The sequence below is a fragment of the Salvelinus alpinus genome, chromosome 22, assembly GCF_045679555.1.
Source record: "Salvelinus alpinus chromosome 22, SLU_Salpinus.1, whole genome shotgun sequence".
Lineage (NCBI taxonomy): Eukaryota > Metazoa > Chordata > Actinopteri > Salmoniformes > Salmonidae > Salvelinus > Salvelinus alpinus.
In genome coordinates this window covers 36,582,133-36,606,465 of record NC_092107.1, presented here as the reverse complement: position 1 = coordinate 36,606,465, position 24,333 = coordinate 36,582,133, and the positions used below count along the sequence as shown (strand labels likewise).

Below are 24,333 nucleotides of genomic sequence, written 5' to 3'. Positions count from 1 at the left end.
ATCAGTCAGGAAGTTAAAGCTTGGTCGCAAGTGGGTCTTCCAAATGGACAGTGACACCAAGCATACTTCCAAAGTTGTGGCAATATTGGCCTAAGGACAATGAAGTCAAGGTATTGGAGTGGCTATCTCAAAGCCCTGATATAAATGCAATTGAAAATTTGTGAGCAGAACTGAAAAAGTGTGTGCGAGCGAGGCCTACAAAACCTGACTCAGTTACATCAGCTCTGTCAGCAGGAATGGACCAAAATTCACCCAACTAATTGTGGGAAGCTTGTGGAAGACTACCCAATACGTTTGACGCAAGTTAAACAATTTAAAGACAATGCTACCAAATACTAATTGAGTGTATGTAAACGTCTAACCCACTGGGAATGTGATGAAAGAAATAAAAGCTAAAATAAATAATTTTTCACATTTTTCACATTTTAAAATAAAGTGGTGATCCTAACTGACCTAAGACAGGGAACTTTTACTTTGATTAAATGTCAGGGATTTTTTTAAACTGAGTTTAAATGTATTTGGCAAAGGTGAATGTTAACTTCCGACTTCAACTGTGAGTCAACGTGCCAAGAGGACTAGACAGTAAGGGAATTACTGTTATTGTATGTCTAATGTATGTTTATGTCTATCTAAACCATTACAGTCAACGTAGTTCTGATACTGGTGCATACACTCTCTATAGCTGAAAGAATCAGGACCTGACTGGGTGAGCAGAGCAACCTCTAACCCCTCCCTCCTTGACATGGCCAAACCCACCCAGAGGAATCCCCACAGAGGTACGGTGGGTATTTAAGCCAGAGTAGAGAGGTAACCTGACGTATGTGGGTCTGTGTGGCACTGTATTACGCCATACCTTCTACACATCAGGGGAATGAGGCTCTCTCCGGCTCCTGCTCTGGATCCAAGTCTGGCTGGTAGTCTGGTTCTACTACATCTAGCTGTCGTGGTTGGTGGGCTTGTCTTGCTCTCATCTGCCTCTGCCTCTGCCTCTGCCTCTGCCTCTGCCTCTGCCTCTGCCTCTGCCTCTGGGCTGGAGTCTGTCAGATGCAGGCTCCAAGGCACCCCTCCTCCTCCGGTGTTCTCCCAGGACGGGGACTTTGTCATCGGGGGTGTTTTCTCCATTCATTACTATATGAACACGTTGGATCACAGCTACACCAGCATGCCTGAGCCTCTGCAGTGCACAGGGAGGTCAGTGAACGCAAGAGGGAGCAGGGGACAGGACTGTGGCTGTGTGGGGAGACAGATACATTGTGTTTTAAAGACAGAGAGACAGTGTATTTAAAGACAGATAAACAGTGTTTTTAAAGACAGATAAAACATGTGTTTGTGTCTGAGAGAGTAGGTAAAGACTACTGTTACAAAGGATCACATTTTCAATTGCAGGCTATCCTATAATGTCCTCAATTACAGACAACAAAAGTGTAGGCATATAGACTATATGGAAAATAATACTAGATATTAGGCTGTTTGCCATGGTAACATTCTATAGGCTAGTTTATGATTCGTCAGGAGGTGCTCACTGACCCATTTTCTATTTACAGAATGGATTCCCGTGAGTTGCGCTTCTCGCGCGCCATGGTCTTCGCAGTTGAGGAGATAAACAATAGTTCGGACCTTCTACCGAGTGTCACGCTTGGTTATCAAGTGCACGACTCCTGCTCCTCGGTCCCTATGGCCGTGAAAGTGGCCTTCCAGCTGGCTAACGGCCTGGACCCAATGTTTGATACCGGAGAACAGTGCTCTGGGTCGGCTACAGTGACAGCTATCGTTGGTGAGTCTGCCTCCACGCCTACCATCAGCATGTTGCGCATCATCGGCCCTTTCGGCATTCCTCAGGTAAACTCCTGTGGAAGAAATCATTCAGCTTCTTTTAAACTTCCTGTATCCCTGCTGTATATTCTCCTCTCTTTCAGGAATCAGTTCTACTTTTAATTTACTGTATTCCTACTGTATATTCTCCTCTCTTTCAGGAATGAGTTAAACTTTTAATTTACCGTATTCCAACTGTATTCTCCTCTCTTTCAGGAATATACATTTCTGTGTGAAGTTATGTGGAGAAAGGCATTTGAACAAAGACTGATGGCTATCTGTCATAGGCTAGGTTGTTATGGGAGACCAGGGATTGGTGTCACACTTTTGTGTATCCTTTTCAATCTGGCCTAATGAAAAACAATAATTTGGCTTATTATTATTAATGTCTCCCTAACATCATACCACACAGCTAAAGAAAAAAAGCAGGAAGTAGCCAATAACTGAGACTCGTTTGGCCGTTATTATGTTCTTTCTCATATTTTCGACTGTCTGTTTCTACCTAGGTGAGCCACTTTTCCACCTGTGCGTGTCTGAGTGATAAGAAACAGTATCCAACCTTCTTCAGAACCATCCCCAGTGATCAGTTCCAGGCTGCCGCTCTGGCCCACCTCATCAGGCACTTCGGCTGGACCTGGATTGGGGCGGTCCGTTCCGACTCTGACTACGGTAATAACGGGATGGCGGCTTTCCTACAGGCAGCACAAGAGGAAGGCATCTGTGTGGAATATTCTGAAGCCTTCTCCCGTACCAACCCACCCAGCAGAGTGCAACGGGTGGCCGACGTGATCCGCAGGTGATCCGTGATTACTTGTGAACTTTTCATTCATGCAAATGCAAATGTTATTAATTTCGCTCTTTTCCCAAAGCTGATCTGTGAGACCAACATGATTTGCATATCTTAAGCATGTCAAAAGTGTTGATTAATACCAGTGTTCATGTTCACTTCACTGAGACATTCCAATGAACGACAAACATGACCAGCATATTAAGCATATGATATAATCATGTTCCCCAGCTCCACAGCCCGGGTGGTGGTTGCATTCGTATCCTCTGGGGACATGAGAAGCCTGCTGGAGGAGATGGACCGCCTGCCCTCTCCGCCCCGCCAGTGGATCGGGAGCGAGACCTGGGTCACTGACCCAGATATGCTGCGCTTCAGCCTGTGTGCCGGGGCCATCGGATTTGGCATCCAACGCTCTGTCATCCCCGGCTTCAGGGACTTCCTCCTGGACCTCTCCCCACAGAAGGTGTCCAACTCTCCCCTGCTCACTGAGTTCTGGGAGGGAGCCTTTGGCTGTAGGCTGGGGATAGGTATCTATTTATCAATCGATCTATCAACTATATATCTATCCATCCATCATCCATCCATCCATCTGTCTATCCATCCATGCATCTGTCTGTCGATCTATCTATTTACATGTCTGTCTGTCTGTCTGAAATGAAATAACACATATGCTGTCTGTCTGTCTGTCTGTCTGTCTGTCTGTCTGTCTGTCTGTCTGTCTGTCTGTCTGTCTGTCTGTCTGTCTGTCTGTCTGTCTGTCTGTCTGTCTGTCTGTCTGTCTGTCTGTCTGTCTGTCTGTCTGTCTGTCTGTCTGTCTGTCTGTCTGTCTGTATGTCTGTCTGTCTGTAGGGACCTCTACAGGTGTTGGGGTTGAAGAGAAGGTGTGTGACGGCAGTGAGGATATACAGCAGCTACAGACCCCCTACACAGATACATCCCAGCTGCGTGTCACTAACATGGTGTATAAAGCTGTTTACGCCATAGCACACGCCATCCACAGCATCGTTTGTGAAGAGAGAGAAAACTCCAGTGTGAACTGTGACAAAAACCTCAATGTGAAGCCAACACAGGTGAATGACAAGTCTGTAGTATAATTTTCTGATAAATATGTTTATTTAGACTACATGTATGAAGGCCTACGATTTCTCATTATACTTTACAACTTTTTCTGAAGTAACACATCTGATAAATATGAGTTGAATTAATGTTCTATTTCACTCTCTCCCTCTCTCCATCTCTCTTCCCTTCTCTCCATTCCTCTCTTTCAATCTTTCTTCCCCTTTCTCCATCTCTCCTCTCTCTCTTAACTTCTCTGCGCTACGGATCCCTTTTACGGGATCACTTTCCTAAACAACCGCTAGAATTGCAGGGCGCCAAATGCATAAATATTACAAAAAATATTCATAATCATGCAATCACAAGTGAAATATACCAAAACACAGTTTACCTTGTTGTTAATCCACCTATCGTGTCAGATTTTGAAAATATATTTTACAGCAAAAGAAATCCAAGCTTTTGTGAGTGTAGCTTTCAATGCTACAACAGCTAGCCTCAAATTAGCATGGTCACTAAAGTCAGAAAAGCAGTAAAGTTAATCGCTTACCTTAGATAATCTTCAGATGTTTCCACTCACGAGACTCCCAGTTACACAATAAATGTTATTTTTGTTCGATAAATATTAGTTTTATCACAAAAAAACGCCATTTGGGTTGCGCGTTATGTTGAGGAAACTACAGCCTCGTTCCGGTCCTGAAAGAAAGATGAAAATTTCCATAGGTATCAGATTAAAAAATATTACAAAAAATATTTATAATCATGCAATCACAAGTGAAATATACCAAAACACAGCTTAGCTTGTTGTTAATCCACCTATCGTGTCAGATTTTGAAAAATTATTTTACAGCGAAAGAAATCCAAGCTTTTGTGAGTGTAGCTTTCAATGCTACAACAGCTAGCCTTATATTAGCTTGGTTAGCTTGGTCAAGAAAGTCAGAAAAGCAATAAAACTAATCGCTTAACATTGATAATCTTTGGATGTTTCCACTCACGAGACTCCCAGTTACACAACAAATGTTATTTTTGTTCGATAAATATTACTTTTATTACAAAAAAATGCAATTTGGGTTGCGCATTATGTTGAGAAAACAAAAGCCGTGTTCCGTTCGACAAATTCCAAAAAGTATCCGTAATGGTCGTAGAAACATGTCAAATGTTTTTTATAATCAATCCTCAGGTTGTTTGTAACCTCTCCGGGGTAGGTGGGACGCAATCGTCCCACCTGGCCAATAGCCAGGGAAAATACAGAGCGCCATATTCAAATAAAATGATATAAAAATCAAACTTTCATTAAATCACACATGTAAGATACCAAATTAAAGCTACACTCGTTGTGAATCCAGCCAACATGTCAGATTTCAAAAAGGCTTTTCGGCAAAAGCATAAGATGCTATTATCTGATGATAGCACAACAGTAAACAAAGAGAGTAGCATATTTCAACACTGCAGGCAAGACACAAAATGCAGAAATAAAAATATAATTCATGCCTTACGTCCCATAAATATAATTCATGCCAATATGTCCCATAAACATCACAAATGGTCCTTTTGTTCGGTTAATTCCGTCGATATATATCCGAAATGTCAATTTATTTGGCGCGTTTCATCCAGAAAAACACAGCTTTCAACTTGCGCAACGTGACTACAAAATATATCAAAAGTTACATGTAAACTTTACCAAAACATTTCAAACTACTTTTGTAATACAACATTAGGTATTTAAACGTTAATAATCGATCAATTTGAAGACGGGATGATCTGTGTTCAATACAAAAAGAAAACAAACTGACGCAACTTTTTGGGTAATGTGCCTCTCTCAAACAATTTACTTCAAGTGACCCGCATTTACGATGGCCGTACTTCTTCATTACACATAGGAATAACCTCAACCAATTTCCAAGGACTGGTGACATCCAGTGGAAGCAGTAGGAACTGCAAACAAGTCCCTTAGAAATCTGGTGTCCCAATGAATGTTCATTGAAAAGACAGTGACCTCAAAACAATAAATATTCTGAATGGTTTGTCCTCGGGGTTTTGCCTGCTATATAGGTTCTGTAATGCTCACAGACATGATTCAAACAGTTTTAGAAACTTCAGAGTGTTTTCTATCCACATCTACTAATAATATGCATATCTTATATTCTGGGGATGAGTAGAAGGAAGTTGAAATTGGGCACGCTATTTATCCAAAAGTGAAAATAATGCCCCCTACCCCGAAGAAGTTAATTAACAAACATAATCGATAATATTTCAAACGGACCATAACCTATTCTTTAAGAGAGAGACGGAAAATGGGGAGCCCCTCTGTCGCGCGCAGGAAATATTTAGAGGACACTTGACTACTTTTGAAAAATGTCGCTCATTTTTTCAAATTAAAAGCCTGAAACTATGTCTAACGCCTGGTCACAGCCTGAGGAAGCCATTGGGAAATTAATCTGGTTGATACCCCTTTAAATGGAGGTTAGACGGGCCAGGAAAAACAGATTTCTTTAAAAAAATATCACTTCCGGGTTACATTTTCTCAGGTTTTCCCTTGCAGAATAAGTATTGTTATACTCACAGACAATATTTTGACAGTTTTGGAAACTTTGGAGTGTTTTCTATCCCAATCCGTAAAGTATATGCATATTCTACGATCTGGGCCAGAGAAACTTTCCGTTTACGTTGGGCACGTTATTTAAAAGATATATATAATTCTGACGCCTAGCGCTATTAACCTCTCTCCATATATCTTTCCATCTCTCTTCCCCTCTCATCTCTCTCTTCCCTTATCTCCATTTCTCTTCACCTCTCTCCTTCTCTCTCGTCCCCTCTCTCTCTCTCCCTTGCCCTTCCAACCCCCAGGTCCTGGAGAGATTGAGGAGGGTGAACTTCTCTCGTAACGGGTACCAGGTGTCTTTCGATGCCAACGGGGACCCAGTGGCCACCTATGAGCTGGTCAACTGGCAGATACGGGAGAGTGGGAAGATGGAGTTTGTGACAGTGGGGCGCTATGATGCGTCCATGCCTCCTGACCAGAGGCTTAACATCGAGAGGGAAATCACCTGGGTAAAGAACAGTACACAAGTACCTGTGTCAGTGTGCAGTGAGAGCTGTCCCCCAGGCACTCGTAAGGCTGTACAGAAAGGAAAGCCTGTATGCTGTTATGACTGTATCCCATGTTCAGAGGGAGAAATAAGTAATAACACAGGTAGGACTATAGGAACAGTTGGCAAAAATGTGTTGTAATTTCTATCACGGTTTACTAAGTAGTGGTTTATTCATATTACCAGCACTACAAAGGTAGTGTCTGTCAATCATGTTCCTGTTCTTATTATCTCATGTAAGCTGCACATTAATTCAACATTCTTTATTGTAAACTGACAAAGTGTAGCATTGTGGGACATGTATTTTGTAAATAAATAAAACCTGAATCTATTATTATTAACATTTGTCTGTTGCATTGTTCTGGTCAGATTCTTCAGACTGTCTGATCTGTCCCGAGGAGTACTGGCCCAACGCTGAGAGAAACCGCTGTATCCTTAAGCCTGTGGAGTTCCTGTCCTTCCACGAGGTCCTCGGAATCATCCTGACCGCCTGCTCTGTGGGCGGGGCTTGTCTGGCCATCGCCACGGCAGCTGTCTTCTACCGCCACCGAACTTCGGCCATCGTCAGGGCCAACAACTCTGAGCTGAGCTTCCTGCTGCTCTTCTCCTTAGCTATGTGTTTTCTGTGTTCTCTTACCTTCATTGGCCGGCCCTCTGAGTGGTCCTGTATGCTGCGTCACACAGCGTTTGGGATCACCTCCGTCCTCTGCATCTCTTGTGTTCTGGGGAAAACAATAGTGGTGTTGATGGCCTTCAGGGCTACACTTCCAGCCAGTAATGTCATGAAATGGTTTGGTCCTCCACAGCAGAGATTGACTGTAGTGTCCTTCACGTTTGTCCAGGCTTTGATATGCACTCTGTGGTTGGTCCTGTCCCCTCCCTTCCCCATTAAAAACCTCACTACCTACAAGGAAAAGATCATTGTAGAGTGTGATGTGGGGTCAGCTATTGGTTTCTGGGCTGTTTTGGGGTATATAGGACTCCTTTCTCTCTTGTGCTTTGTGCTGGCTTTTCTGGCTCGGAAGCTGCCTGATAACTTCAATGAGGCCAAATTCATAACCTTCAGCATGCTCATATTCTGTGCAGTCTGGATCACCTTTATCCCAGCTTATGTCAGCTCTCCTGGGAAGTTCACTGTAGCTGTGGAGATCTTTGCCATCATCACCTCTAGCTTTGGGTTGTTCTTTCTGTTATTTGTTCCTAAATGCTTCATTATTCTGTTCAGGCCGGAGAAGAACACCAAGAAACACCTTATGGAGAAGACATCCAATGATATACGTTATTAAGAAATGATTGAGGGGAAAAAACATTGTAACCTTCAGTTATATGGTTTATCATACAGTTAGGTAGGACTACTCTGACAGAGATTACCAACAATTTAGCAGCTAATCATTGGTAACATTGTAACTAGTAACATGTAACAGGTTCACTTTAGATATTCCAATGTTATGAGAGATTGTTCAAAGCTAGAGTGTTAAAATCTAATTTGACCTGCTAAGTGATGTGATTAGCAGTAGCCTACAGAGTGGAACCACTTCCATGTTGTTGGAGAAAAGCTTTATTCTTATATGAATTGATATAACATTGAAGTGCATGTGCTCAATTCATATTCTAATTCATCATAATATGTATAATAGTAGTATAATATAATAAACATTTTCAGATATATTGGTGTCATGTCAATGATTGCTTGGCCTGTCAATCCACATTTGTTCGATACCTTGTTTTTTAATATTTATTGCATGTTATTAATTACAGATCACAAACAAACCAACCTTTTCACATTAACACTTCAACCCAGTGTCCAGTGATGGTCAGTCTTCTCATGCTTACATCACTTACTAGAGCAGTTAATTAAGACACACACTGTTCAAGAAGCCAAATAGTTTCTAGTGCAATGTATAGTACTTCAATTTCTATTTATTTAACAAGACATTTAAGACCAAATTCTTATTTACAATTACAGACTACCCCAGCCAAACCCTAACACGGACGACGCTGGGCCAATTGTGCGTCGCCCTACGGGCCTCCCAATCACGTACGGTTGTCATGCAGCCCGGAATCAAACCAGGGTCTGTAGTGACACCTCTAGCACTGATATGCATTTCCTTAGACCGCTGCACCACTCTGGAGCACAAGTACTGTAGTGGGCAGCAACCATTATGAGCTGTGGTTATGATTAACACTAAGTTGTTCTTTACTTGCAGTACCAGTCAAAAGTTTGGATACACCTACTCATTCAAGGGATTTTCTTTATTTTTATTGTTTTCTACACTGTAGAATAATAATAACGTAAAATCTATGAAATAACACATATGGATTCATGTAGTAATCGAAAAAGTGTTAAACAAATCCAAAAATAATTTATATTTTAGATTCTTCAAAGTAGCTTGCCTTGATGACAGCTTTGCACACTCTTGGCATTCTCTCATCTAGCTTCACCTGGAATGCTTTTCCAACACTCTTGAAGTAGTTCCCACATATGCTGAGCACTTGTTGGCTGCTGGAGGTGTGTTGGGTCATTGTCCTGTTGAAAAACTAATGATAGTCCCACTAAGCGCAAACCAGATGGGATGGTGTATCGCTGCAGATGCTGTGGTAGTCATGCTGGTTAAGTGTGCCTTGAATTCAAAATAAATCACAGACAGTGTCACCAGCAAAGCACCACCACATCATCACACCTCCTCCTCCATGCTTCACGGTGGTAACCACAGAGATCATCCGTTCACCTACTCTGCATCTCACAAAGACACGGCGGTTGGAACCAAAAATCTCACATTTGGACTCATCAGACCAAAGGACATATTTCCACCGGTCTAATGTCCATTGCTCGTATTTCTTGGCCAAAGCAAGTCTCTTCTTATTATTGGTGTCCTTAAGTAGTGGTTCCTTTGCTGAAAATTAATTCCACAAATGAACTTTTAACAAGGCACAACTGTTAATTGAAATGCATTCCAGGTGACTACCTCATGAAGCTGGTTGAGAGAATGCCAGAGTGTGCCACGCTGTCATCAAGGCAAAGGGTGGCTACTTTGAAGAATCTCAAATGTAAAAAAAAAAATTGATTTGTTTAACACGTTTTTGGTTACTACTTAATTCCATATGTGTTATTTCATAGTTTAGATTTTTTCACTATTATTCTACAGTACAAAAATAAAGAAAAATCCTTGAATGAGAAGGTGTGTCCAAACTTCTGACTGGTACTGTATGTAATAACTTTAAATCTCAACTTTGATCATTTCTGGTTTCCCTGTTGCTTCCCTGTCATCCCTTTCTTAGTGTTTTCTTAGTGTTCCTCTCTGGTCTCAGTAAGATGATGTAACATTTAGGGGCAAAGATGCACAGCAGCAGTCCAAAACTAGAGGCTAAGATGGCGAATATCTCCACAGCTACAGTGTACTTCCCAGGAGAGCTGACGTAGGCAGGGACGAAGGAGATCCATACGGCACAGAAGATCAGCATGCTGAAGGTGATGAGCTTGGCCTCGTTGAAGGTGTCAGGAAGTTTGCGTCCCAGGAAGGCTAAGAGGAGACAGAGAGAGGCCAGCAAGCCGATGTAGCCCAGCACCAAATAGAACCCTGGGGGCCAGGGCTCCTTACACTCCAGCACTACCATGCCAGTCAGACCCTGGTACGAAGAGTTCCTGAACGGGATGGAAGGAGCCATGGAGAGCCAGCCAGTACAGAGACACACCTAGAGGAAGGAGTGGAACAACAAGCATCATGTGGCCGGCCAACATGACAAACATCAAAATATTATTTAGTAGGACTACTGTTTAATGAGTTCAACGGTACTACCTGAGGTGCGGTGGAGCAGAGAATCAGTGTCCTCTGCTGGGAAGGTCCGAACAGTTTCATCAGGGCACTGGAGCCTGGTACAGTGGCCCTGAAGGCCAGCAGCACTACGATGGTCTTGACCAGGAGGCAGGAGAGGCAGAGCACGAAGCTAACCCCAAACGCTGCCTGGCGGAACCCACACGACCACGCAGAGGGACGTCCAATGAACAGCAGCGAGCACAAGAAGCAAAGCTTGAGTGACAGGAGAAGCAGGAAGCTCAGCTCTGAGTTGTTGGCCTTGACAACGGGCGTGGCCCGGAAACGGTGGAAGATGGCTGTGATGGTGGTTGTCGAGACAACACCCAGCAGGGAGAGTGACACCAGGATGATGCCCATGGTGTCATAGAAGGACAGGAAGTCTTCTATCCCAGCGACGCACTTCACCTTGTCTCTGTCTGACCAGTAGAACTCAGGACATCTAGTACAGTCTATGGAACCTGCATGGGAGGACACAATGCGCACACACATTGGTCTATATGAAACGATATAGAAATAAGAGCAGTACTTTCAAATCGTGGTGGGTTGTGTCACCGTGTGTGTGTGTACCTGTCTGGTTGCTGATCTCCCCAGCTGCACAGGGCAGGCAGTCGAAGCAGCAGGGAGGCTCTCCTGGACGACGGGCCTGTCTGCTGCCAGGAGGGCAGGGGGCACTGCACAGAGACACTGGCACCTGGGGAGAGATACAGGGCACAGTCACACACATAGGCCTTCCACTGTGCCTGTTAAATACTGAATAGGGGAGAACACTCTGAACCCACACAAAGGCCCCTCATTTACTTTAGTTCTAGTTAAGTCTTATTTGTGGAAAGTTGCATTTTTGTTGCTTAAATGGAAACTACTCCATTCCACACCTCAGCTTCCAGTACAACCCACCTGTGATTGCCCTCCTATCCACACGATGGCGCTCTCGTCAATCTGCAATTGTTGGCTGAGGGGTGCAGAGCCGTCATAGCTTCCCACCTTCTGGAACTTGATATCTCCACTGCTGACCTTCTGCCAGTTAATAATGTCATAGAGGGGAACTGGCTCCCCGTTGGCATCAAAATGCACCTTCTCCCCAAACTGATTGGTGAAATTCACCCTCTTCAGGTGGTGTAAGAGCTGGAGGAAACCAGAGGGTGAGGGGAGGAGATAATGTCCTAAAAACATGTCACGTAGAAGGATTATTAAATATTACTGGAAATATATTAATAAATAATCATACTTACTTACTCTCACACACACACACACACACATACATCATACCTGTCTGGGTGTAAAATATGTGCTGGTGTTGCACTTGTCCTGAGCTTGTCCGTGTCCAGTAGAGTCACACTGTAGCAGCTGGTGTAGTGCGTGGGCTATAGCATACACTGCCTTATACACGTTATAGGAGATCCTGACCCGAGACACGTCAGAGTAGCTGCTCTCTGTGTCCCTCAGGTCTTCTGAACCAGTACATATAGCAGTCAGCCCGGAACCCTTGGAGCCGCTGCCCGCCCCAAAATCCAACTTGCAGCCAAACAGTTCTTCCCAGAACATATTGATGAACTCAGACCCCGGTGTGGGCGAGGGCCTGACCTTCAGCAGGAAGTCCCCCAGGCCAGGGATACTGACTCCTGGGAAGGAGAAGCCCAGGGTGCCCTGTAGCAGTGGGTGGAACTGAGGGGAGGTGAGCAGGCTGGCCGTAACCCAGGCCTCACTGGCCACCCACTGAAACCCTGTAACGTTCCTCAATGCCAGCTGAGGATGAGGAATTAAACAGTTGGTATTGTATGTTACTTATCCACGTTCTCAGAGAGTTTCTACATAGTTTTATTTAGCACAATAAAACTAGATCAAATAAATCAAAATTAAGTAAATACCTGACAGAACATTTTAAAGAGGAGAACTCACCTCAGAGAGAAACTCCAGCAGCTGGCCCTCTGTAGCGAAGGCTACCACCACGCGAGCCCTGGAGCTCTGCAGGGTGTCGGCCATGGCACGTAGCCCAGCTGGGGAGGGCGAATTGGGGATGGTGAGGTGGAACGCCAGGCAGCCTCCCTGGTCATTCAGCTGCTGGGTAAAGGCCTGGATGCCATAGCGACTGTAGTCGTCCGAGGTGCCCAGGATGCCAACCCAGCGCCAGCCGAAGTGGCTCACCAACTGGACTAAACCCCGAACCTAGGATGAGATAAAGAAGTGAAGGATTAGACAGAGAGCATGTCATAAGAGAAATTATGGGGCACATTTTCATAGCAGCAAAAGCAATGTTTTGAGAGAAACATTTACCGTAAACCTCATTGTAATCTGGCACCATGATTAAATTTGATATTTTTTCTTTAGCAATTTGCATTATAAGGAGGTGATTATTTAATTGGAGTTTAGTAAACTGAGCAATACATGAAGACATAAAAGTGTACTTAACACATTGCTTTTGCACTACTAATGTCTAAAACGTTCTCATCTTCCTTCACACCTGGAACAGGTCACTGGGCACAGTCCGCAGGAACGAGGGGTAGGAGAGTTTATCTGTCAGACAGGTACAGGTCGCAAAGTAGCTCACCTGTGGAGAGAACAATATATTATACATGTTAAACTATCTATCTCTGTCTCTGTCTCTCTCTCACCAATGGGATGTTGAAGGGGCCCAGGGTGTGAGCCACAGCCCCTGTAGGGGTGGAGGAGGCTAGACCGACAACAGCAGGTACAGGGGCTCCAGCCAGGCACCCAGGCATCCTCTCCTCCACCCCCTCCTCTATGTGCTCCTCAGTCCTCTTCCCAGTGACCACGGAGAGCGCCCCTCTCAGGCTGGTGTGGACGTGGTCACAGCTGTCCAGGATTCTGTAGCCGAGCGTCACACCTGGCAGTAAGGTTGAGTTACGGTTAATCTCATCCACCGCAAACACCATGGTCATCATCCAACGAAAGGCTCTGTGGTCAAAACTACACAGAGAGACAGGCAGAGAGACAGACATGGAAAGGGAGACAGAGAGAGAGATAGGCAGAGAGAGACAGACAGGGAGAGGGAGACAGAGAGGGAGACAAAGAGGGAGGCAGAGAGAGACAGACAGGGAGAGGGAGACAGGGAGAGGGAGACAGAGAGAGAGAGAGAGAGAGATACAGAGAGGGAGACAGAGAGGGAGACAGAGAGAGGCAGAAAGGGAGACAGAGAGGGAGAGAGAGAGGGAGACAGAGAGAGAGAGAGAGAGGGAGAGAGGTAAAGAACAGCAGGAAGACTGTATGAAAATATATTAATTCCGTGCTCTCGGCTAGATAAAAAAAAATAATCTTAACAGGAGAAAAGAACATCCCGCTGTAATAATCCTCTACTGTTTCAAACAGTACCATTGTTTCACTCACCCGTTGCACTGTGTGTGTTGAGGCTTTGTCCTGTAGCTGTGCTCTGGCTCTAGGGCCAGGTAGTGGAGAGGGAACAGACCACCTATCACTACGTCCCCCTCAGACTGCAGCACAGTCAGCTCACTGTCACCCAGACTCACACACCCTAGCCCCAGACCAGCCCCAACCCTGGACCCAGACCCAGCCCCAACCCTGGATCCGGACCCACCAGCTGTAGCCAGAGAGGTGGGGTAGAGCACCAGGAGGCTGAGCAGAACCCACAGATGTGTTCTGTTGGCTGTCTGACGCAGTGTCAGGACCCAGAAGATACATATCCTGCTAGGTGTCTGTGGAGATGCCTGCCGCAGTGTCCGTTGTTGCTCCATGCAGATGGGAGATGGAACAGATGATGCAAAGGGGGATATCCCAAAGACTGTTACCGCAATGTGGACAAAGCCAAGGACAACTTACCTGGCTGGCATGTAGACTGAGAGTGGGTGAGAGAGTGACAATATATATAGTTTATGCTAGAGAGGAGGGCTCCCTGTGATGTGTGTCAGATAGGTAGACGACCCGCCTTATGAAGGTAATCACATCTGCTTCACTAGTTAAATCAGATGATTGAAAGCAGGCGAGGCCAATCAGTGGGACACACACAGAACCAAAGAGCAGTGCTTGATGACTATCACACTCCAATAGAAGCACTCATTGTCATGACACAAAATGCTGAACTGCAGGAAAGTACCTAGTCAAGTAATATCAGACTGCATGAATATGGAGACCACTAAACAGGTAAGAGGTGAGAAGATACCGATTCACATTAATATAATTTAACACTCTGCTGTTATTACTATTTCTACATTCTGTAAATGTACATTGTACAATGAAATGACAGTAATCTCTCTGTTGTGAGATAGAGAGGGAGAGTTGATAGAGAGTCCGTGTTGTGAAAGGCAGACAGCGTAGACAGACTGAGTGCTGTCAGGGGAAAGGGATTCAGCAGCATTGCTTCCACTAGATATCAGAGAGACTGGAGAATCAGTGGAAAACACACACATGGGGGTGAGCACACACACCCGTGTGTTTCTGTGTGTGTATCCACAGAGAAGCTCAGTTGAGATGAGTGAGGCTTTGTGCCCAGATATGTTCCCTGCGGGTGCAGATATAGGATGGAGAGTGAGAGGGAGAGGGACAGTGAGAGGAAGAGGAAGAGATAGAGGGAGAGGGACAGTAAGAGGAACAGGGAGAGGGAGAGGGACAGGGAGAGGGCCAGGGAGAGGAACAGGGGGAGGGAGAGGGACAGGAAGAGATAGAGGGAGAGGGACAGTAAGAGGAACAGGGAGAGGGAGAGGGAAAGGGAGAGGGAGAGTAAGAGGAACAGGGACAGGGACAGGGACAGGGACAGTAAGAGGGACATAAAGAGGGAAAGGGAGAGGTAGAAAAACAACTGTGACTGACACCTACAGTACACACGGTGAAATAGCTTGGAGGTCTTCAATATTTATGTCTCTGACACTCATGTCTCATCACCAACCTGCAACCTCTGACCCCTTGCCATCCCTCCCCTACCACACCTTGCCACCCCTGCCACATGTCAAACATTTACGTTAACCTACAGTTTCACAGAGGTTGACATACCACTATAAAACAAACAGAGAGAGAGAGAGAGAGAGAGAGAGAGAGAGAGAGAGAGAGAGAGAGAGAGAGAGAGAGAGAGAGAGAGAGAGAGAGAGAGAGAGAGAGAGAGAGAGAGAGAGAGAGAGAGAGAGAGAGAGAGAGAGAGAGAGAGAGAGAGAGAGAGAGAGAGAGAGAGAGAGAGAGAGAGAGAGAGAGAGAGAGAGAGAGAGAGAGAGAGAGAGAGAGAGAGAGAGAGAGAGAGAGAGAGAGAGAGAGAGAGAGGCCCCAGAACAGCAACACAATTAGACCCAACCAAATCATGACAAAACTTAAAGATAATCACTTGACACATTGGAAGGAATTAACAAAAAAGCTGAGCAAACTAGAAAGCTGTTTGGTCCTAAACAGAGAGTACACAGTGGCAGAATACCTGACCACTGTGACTGACCCAAACTTAAGGAAAGCTTTGACTATGTACAGACTCCGTGAGCATTGCTTTGCTATTGAGAAAGGCCGCCGTAGGCAGACCTGGCATTAAAGAGAAGACAGACTAATCTCCTGCCAAATGTATGACCATGTTAGAGACACATATTTCCCTCAGATTACACAGACCCACATATAATTTGAAAACAAATCACATATTGATAAACTCCCATATCTATTGGGTGAAATACCAAATACTGTGTGCCATCATAGCAGCAAGATTTGTGACCTGTTGCCACAAGAAAAGGGCAACCAGTGAAGAACAAACACCATTGTAAATACAACCCAGATTTATGTTTATTTATTTTCCCTTTTGTACTTTAACTATTTACATATGGTTAAAACACTGTATATAGAAATAATATGACATTTGAAATGTCTCTATTCCTTTGAAACTTTTGTGAGTGCAATGTTTACTGTTAATTTTCTGATTTTATTTCACTTTTGTTTCTTGTATATTCATCTTGCTTTGGCAATGTAAACATATGTTTCCCATGCCAATAAAGCCCTTTGAATTTAATTGAATTGAGAGAGGTAGAGACGAAGGACAGCCATAAGGATCTAGATATATATATTTAAAGGCCCATTCACAACCACTCCACAGAGCTGCATAGGATTGTGGGTTGAGATCAAGCAGTCCTCTCCTCTGGTGATGGTGGGGGTGGTTGCCCAATGAGGCCTACCTGCTCCCTCTGGTGGACAGAATGAGGCAGTGAAATAAATCATTAGAATGGGGTGGTTCTCCAACGAGGCCTTCCTGCTCCCTCTGGTGGACTGAATGAAGTGGTGAAATAAATCATTAGAATGGGGTGGTTGTACAACGAGGCCTACCTGCTCCCTCTGGTGGACAGAATGAGGCAGTGAAATAAATCATTAGAATGGGGTGGTTGTACAACGAGGCCTACCTGCTCCCTCTGGTGGACAGAATGAGGCAGTGAAATAAATCATTAGAATGGGGTGGTTGTACAACGAGGTCTACCTGCTCCCTCTGGTGGACAGAATGAGGCAGTGAAATAAATCGTTAGAATGGGGTGGTTGTACAACGAGGCCTACCTGCTCCCTCTGGTGGACAGAATGAGGCAGTGAAATAAATCGTTAGAATGGGGTGGTTGTACAACGAGGCCTACCTGCTCCCTCTGGTGGACAGAATGAAGCGGTGAAATAAATCATTAGAATGGGGTGGTTGTACAACGAGGCCTACCTGCTCCCTCTGGTGGACAGAGTGAGGCAGTGAAATAAATCATTAGAATGGGGTGGTTGTACAACGAGGCCTACCTGCTCCCTCTGGTGGACAGAATGAGGCAGTGAAATAAATCATTAGAATGGGTTGGTTGTAAAACGAGGCCTACCTGCTCCCTCTGGTGGACAGAATGAAGCGGTGAAATAAATCATTAGAATGGGGTGGTTGTACAATGAGACCTGCCTGCTCCCTCTGGTGGACAGAATGAAGCGGTGAAATAAATCATTAGAATGGGGTGGTTGTCCAATGAGGCCTACCTGCTCCCTCTGGTGGACGGGGTTCAGAGATGCATTAGATTGGCATTAGCTGATGATCTTAAAGAATAAGTTTTAGTTTCAGACTCTCTAATCAAGAGTGATTTTACAGCTAATAGTAATTTTAATAATATATGACATTTAGCAGACGCTTTTATCCAAAATGTCTTGTAGTCATGTGTGCATACATTTTCAATGGGTGACCCCGGGCAGACAAGCAGTCAACCACATATCTCAGTTATACTAAGTACATTTATCCTCCATAAAGATTTTTTTATTTATAGCCTGGACCTCCTCCAGATTGTGACCGGTCTCCAGTGGATCGCCAGTGAAGCCTGGACCTCCATCAGAATGTGACGGGTCTCCAGTGGACAACCACTGAAGCCTGGACCTCCTCCATATGAAGCATGGACCTCCTCCAGAATGGGATGGTTCACCAGCGGATCGCCAGTGCAGCCTGGACCTCCTCCAGAATGTGACGGGTCTCCAGTGGATCGCCAGTGCAGCCTGGCCCTCCTCCAGAATGTGACGGGTCTCCAGTGGATCGCCAGTGCAGCCTGGCCCTCCTCCAGAATGTGACGGGTCTCCAAAGGATCGCCAGCGAAGCCTGGCCCTCCTCCAGAATGTGACGGGTCTCCAGTGGACAACCACTGAAGCCTGGACCTCCTCCATATGAAGCATGGACCTCCTCCAGAATGGGATGGTTCACCAGCGGATCGCCAGTGCAGCCTGGACCTCCTCCAGAATGTGACGGGTCTCCAGTGGATCGCCAGTGCAGCCTGGCCCTCCTCCAGAATGTGACGGGTCTCCAGTGGATCGCCAGTGCAGCCTGGCCCTCCTCCAGAATGTGACGGGTCTCCAAAGGATCGCCAGCGAAGCCTGGCCCTCCTCCAGAATGTGACGGGTCTCCAGAGGATCGCCAGCGAAGCCTGGCCCTCCTCCAGAATGTGACGGGTCTCCAGTGGATCGCCACGGAAGCCTGGACCTCCTCCAGATGAAGCATGGACCTCCTCCAGAATGGGATGGTTCACCAGCGGATCGCCAGTGAAGCCTGGGCGTCCTCCTCTGTGTTTCACAACCCCTGTCTCATGCCCTCCATAGGGGGGTACCCTGGGTATCGCTATCCGTTGTGGAGAGAGACCCGGCCACAGTGACTATCTGCTTAGCATCCGTCCCAACAACCAACCTGCCAATATCCCAGTAAACAGCATGGTGAGGTAGTTTTTTGTCTTTTACCCCATTCTAACTATTTATTTCACTGCTTCATTACTTGAAATACCTACTTTGCCTATTATAAATCCCTCCCCAAAAAACGTTATTCCTCTATGACACGTTTCTCTCTGTTCTGGTAAGGTGAGACAGCTCTTGGAGGCGCTGTGTTTGGGAACAGGTTGGGTCCCCGGCGGGGTGGGTGGAGGCTGGGGGTGGTGTGTGTACAGGAGAACCTGAGGGATGTGGAGGCCCTCTATGTGCACGTTTCTGAGCTCAGGCCAGAGTATGAGGCAGTGTCGCACTGGACCATGCCCTACATGGCCTACTGCAGAGAGGGTACCTTTCAGTGGTGGGATATATTCACACACACACACACACACACACACACACACACACACACACACACACACACACACACACACACACACACACACACACACACACACACACACACACACACACACACACACACACACACACACACACACACACACACACACACACACACACACACACACACACACACACACACAAACAGGCTTGCGAAAGTGTTCATCCCCCTTGGCATTTTTCCTATTTTGTTGACTTATAACCTGGAATTAAAATAGATTTTGGGGGGTTTTGTATGATTTTACACAATATGCCTACCACTTTGAAGATGCAAAATATGTTTTATTGTGAAACAAACAATAAATAAGACTAAAAAACTGAAAACTTGAGGGTGCATTACTATTCACCCCCCAAAAGTCAAACTTTGTAGTGCCACCTTTTGCTGCAGTTACAGCTGCAAGTCTCTTGGGGTATGTCTCTATAAGCTTGGCACATCCAGCCACTGGGATTTTTGTCCATTCTTCAATGCAATACTGCTCCAGCTCCTTCAAATTGGATGGGGTCCACTGGAGTACAGCAATCTTTAAGTCATTGCACAGATTCTCAATTGGATTGAGGTCTGGGCTTTGACTAGGCCATTCCTGTTATGTGGAGCGACACAGGGGAACCCAAGAGCAGACTCAGATGAGGAAACAGGGGTGAATGCTCCAAAATATTTATTGTTACACAGGGAGATATGTAGTGCAGATCCGGGGAAGCTCGGATGAGTTGCAGAAAAACCAGAAGTGGAGACTGAGGTTTGAGTTAGCTGAGTAGAACAGGGTAAACAGGTCCTGAGGGGAATCCAAGGTGGTAGTGGTGAGTAAAATCCAGAGCAAGGTAGTTGGGTGGTGAGATGTGGAACAGGAGACAGGAGCCAGAGACAGAGCGGTAATGAGCAGAGATTATGATCTGGCAGAGTGGAAGTGGCAGGACTGAGGATTTGTAGAGGTCTTGATTACGGAACGAGTTGCAGCTGGTAGGGATCTGCCCTGACTCCAGCACACCTGTCTCCAACCACACAATCACACAGAGAGGGAGAGGGAGAGAGAATGTACAGGGGGAGTAACTGCAGGTCAAGAAGACACCAGATGAACACCAGAGGGCGTAGCAGGAGCAGATGTGACAATTCAAAGACATTTAAATGTTTCCCTTAAACCACTCGAGTGATGCTTTAGCAGTATGCTTCGGGTCATTGTCCTGCTGGAAGGTGAACCTCCATCCCAGTCTCACATCTCCGGAAGACTGAAACAGGTTTCCCTCAAGAATTTCCCTGTATTTACTGTAGCTCCTTCCCTCATTCCTTCAATTCTGACCCGTTTCCCAGTCCCTGCCGATGAAAAACATCCCAACAGCATGATGCTGCCACCACCATGCTTCACTGTGGGGATGGTGTTCTCGGGGTGATGAGAGGTGTTGGGTTGCGCCAGACATAGCGTTTTCCTTGATGGCCAAAAAGCAAAATTTTTGTCTCATCTGACCAGTGTACCTTCTTCTATATGTTTGGGGAGTTTCCCACATGCCTTTTGGCGAACACAAAACGTGTTTGCTATTTTTGTTGTCTTTAAGCAATGGCTTTTTCTGGCCACTCTTCCATAAAGCCCAGCTCTGTGGTGTACGGCTTAAAGTGGTCCTATGGACAGATACTCCAATCTCTGCTGTGGAGCTTTGCAGCTCCTTCAGGGTTATGTTTGGTCTCTTTGTTGCCTCTGATTAATGCCCTCCTTGCCTGGTCCGTGAGTTTTGGTGGGCGGCCCTCTCTTGGCAGGATTGTTGTGGTGTCATATTCTTTAAATGTTTTAATAATGGATTCAATGGTGCTCCGTGGGATGTTCAAAGTTTTGGATATTTTATTTTAACCCAACCCTGAGCTGTACTCCACAACTTTGTCCCTGACCTGTTTGGAGAGCTCCTTGGTCTTCATAGTGCCGCTTTCTTGATGGTGCCCCTTGCTTAGGGGTGTTGCAGACTCTTTGGCCTTTCAGAACAGGTGTATATATACTGAGATCATGTGACAGATCATGTGACACTTAGATTGCACACAGGTGGACTTCATTTAACTTTTTAGGGATAGGGGGCAGCATTTTCACTTTGGATGAATAGCGTGCCCAGAGTGAACTGCCTCCTACTCTGTCCCAGATGCTAATATATGCATATTATTATTACGATTGGATAGAAAACACTCTGAAGTTTCTAAAACAACTGTTTGAATTTGTCTGTGAGTATAACAGAACTCATATGGCAGGCAAACTTCCAAACAGGAAGTGGAAATTCTGAGGCTGGTCGATTTTCAACTCATCGCCTATTCAAATCCCAGTAAGATATGAATCTGTTTGCACTTCCTACGCCTTCCACTAGATGTCAACAGTCTGTAGAACGTTGAATGAAGCCTCTACTGTGATGTGGGGCCGGATGGGAGGTGTTTCAGTCAGTGGTCTGGCAGATTGCCAGTTCCTGGTCCTGGGCATTCCAAATGATATCGTTTTGCTTTCCATAACTTCTAGAGACAGAAAGGAATTCTCCGGTTGGAACGTTATTGAATATTTAGGATAACAACATCCTGAAGATTGATTCTCTACTTAATTTGACCAGTTTATCCGACCTGTAATATAACTTTTTGAAGTTTTCGTTCGAATTCGCCTGGATCTGCGCGAGCGTTTGGACATGTGTACTAAACGTGCTAGCAAAAGTAGCTACATGGACATAAATAATTGACATTATCGAACAAAACAACAATTTATTGTGGACCTAGGATTCCTGGGAGTGCATTCTGATGAAGATCCTCAAAGGTAAGGGAATATTTATGATGTAATTTCGTATTTCTGTTGACTCCAACATGGCGGAGAAATGTTTTTTATATCTGAGCGCCGTCTCAGATTATTGCATGGTTTGCTTTTTACGTAAAGTTTTTTTTTTAATCTGACACAGCGGTTGCATTAAGAACAGGTGTATCTTTAATTTTATGTAAAACATGTATCTTTCATCAAAGTTTATGATGAGTATTTCTGTTATTAGATGTGGCTCTCTGCAATTTCTCCTGATATTTTGGAGGCATTTCTGAACATGGCGCCAATGTAAACTAAGATCTTTGTATATAAATATGCACAATATCGAACAAAACATACATGTATTGTGTAACATGATGTCCTATGAGTGTCATCTGATGAGGATCATCAAAGGTTAGTGATTCATTTTATCTCTATTTCTGCTTTTTGTGAACCCTATCTTTGGCTGGGAAAATGGCTGTGTTTTTTGGACTTGGCGGTGATCTAACGTAATCATATGTTGTGTTTTCGCTGTAAAGCATTTTTTAAATCGGACACGATGGGTAGATTAACAAGATGTTTATTTTTCATTTGCTGTCTTGGACATTCAAAAACGTATAAAAATATGTTTTAATTTCCCGCGCTGCCTTTTCGGTGGAATGTTGTGGTGGGATTCCGCTAGCGGAACGTGTGTCCTAGAAAGGTAATTGGTTGCACCAGATCTTATTTAGGGGCTTCATAGCAAAGGGGGTGAATACATATGCACTCACCACTTTTCCGTTTATTTATTTTTTGAATTCTTTGAAACAAGTCATTTTTTCCATTTCACTTCACCAATTTGGACTATTTTGTGTATGTCCAATACAGGAAATGTAAATAAAAATCAATTTAAATTACAGGTTGTAATGCAACAAAATAGGGAAAACACCAAGGGGGATGTATACTTTTGCAAGGCACTGTACACACACAGGTGCAGACGGAAATTTTGCTAACTGTTTACTTATGTTTACTGTTTTCTTTGTCAAGGTCCCCTGACTATATACTATCTTTCTCAAAATCCACTCCCTTTCTTCCCTCCTTCCCTCCATCTCCCCATTTCTCCATCCTTCCTTCCTTCCCCATCCCTCCTTCCTTCCATCCCTCCTTCCCTCCATCCCGCCATCCCCCTCATCTGGTCAGCTGGGAGTGTTCAGGTGGAGAATCTGGCTGTGGTCGATGAATCAGCCCCCGCAGGAACAGAGCTCACACCGGACGAGAATAAAATATTCTGTAACTTTGAGTCACAAAAGGTAATTGAAAAGTGAAATAACATATTTCACTACTGCAAAAGCTGAACATAGGTGTATAGATGTGGATGTATAAATATGGGTGTGTACTGTAAATATGGGTGTATAAATATGGATGTACAGATATGGGTGTATAAATATGGGTGTATACTGTAAATATGGATGTATAAAAGTTTGCTATTTCCCCTCACCGTCGCCCTTATAGCCCCCCCCGCCCCCGATCAGTGTGCAGTGAGAGCTGTCTCCCAGGCACCCATGTAGCCCCCTCCCCCCCCCCACTCCCAATCAGTGTGCAGTGTTGTTAGCTGTCTCCCAGGCACCCATGTAGCCCCCCCCCCCCCCCGCCCCCAATCAGTGTGCAGTGAGAGCTGTCTCCCAGGCACTCATGTAGCCCCCCCCCCCCCCGCCCCCCCCCGCCCCCGATCAGTGTGCAGTGTTGTTAGCTGTCTCCCAGGCACCCATGTAGCCCCCCCCCCCCCCCGCCCCCAATCAGTGTGCAGTGAGAGCTGTCTCCCAGGCACCCATGTAGCCCCCTGCCCCCCCCCCCCCGCTCCCAATCAGTGTGCAGTGTTGTTAGCTGTCTCCCAGGCACCCATGTAGCCCCCCCCCCCCGCCCCCAATCAGTGTGCAGTGAGAGCTGTCTCCCAGGCACTCATGTAGCCCCCCCCCCCCCCCCCACCCCCAATCAGTGTGCAGTGTTAGCTCTCTCCCATGCACCCATGTAGCCAGGAGGCAGCCGGAGCCTGTCTGCTGCTTCGAATGCATCCTCTGTGCTGAGGGGGAGGTCAGCACCACCCCAGGTCAGTGAACAGAATATAATTTAAAGAATTTCAGGGTGGCTTTGGGGCTGTGGAAAAGGTTTTCCAAATGATCTTTGTCTGTCTTTCTGTCAAACTTGGCCGAGTGTTTCTGATCTTGTTGCTAGGAGCCCTCATCTGTACAGTGGTCCCCGGAATCTTCACCCGCTACCGGAACACACCTGTTGTCAAGGCCAATAACTGAGCCGAGCTTCCTGCTTCTGCTGTCACTCAAACTCTACAACTTGTGCTCGCTGTTCGTTGGTCTGCCCCGGGTATGGACGTGTCAGCTGAGGCACGCAGCGTTTGGTAACAACTTTGTTCTCTGTGTCTCCTGTATAATGGTGAAGACCACAGTGGCGCTGGCTGTGTTTAGGACCACTAACCCCGGGGCGAGTTCAGCTTGGCGCAGAGAAGAACAGTCCTGGTTCTC

At 45.6% G+C, this 24,333-nt stretch overlaps 2 protein-coding genes across 2 annotated transcripts; one reads left to right on the top strand and one right to left on the bottom strand.

Moving 5' to 3' along the window:
• The first annotated feature begins 871 nt into the window (after window positions 1-871).
• Window positions 872-8,322, top strand: LOC139549478 (extracellular calcium-sensing receptor-like). Its single transcript, XM_071360032.1, has 7 exons — window positions 872-1,191; window positions 1,545-1,839; window positions 2,319-2,608; window positions 2,831-3,111; window positions 3,461-3,669; window positions 6,500-6,845; window positions 7,111-8,322. Exons 1-7 carry the CDS (start codon window positions 872-874, stop codon window positions 8,025-8,027), a joined length of 2,658 nt encoding a protein of 885 aa, XP_071216133.1. The 3' UTR covers window positions 8,028-8,322.
• Window positions 8,323-10,005: 1,683 nt separating this feature from the next.
• Window positions 10,006-13,456, bottom strand: olfcu1 (olfactory receptor C family, u1). The gene is made up of 8 exons (XM_071360033.1): window positions 13,166-13,456; window positions 13,015-13,101; window positions 12,453-12,719; window positions 11,823-12,200; window positions 11,451-11,678; window positions 11,124-11,247; window positions 10,539-11,014; window positions 10,006-10,434 (listed from the first exon to the last, which is right to left on the bottom strand). Exons 1-8 carry the CDS (start codon window positions 13,454-13,456, stop codon window positions 10,006-10,008), a joined length of 2,280 nt encoding a protein of 759 aa, XP_071216134.1.
• Window positions 13,457-24,333: the final 10,877 nt, after the last annotated feature.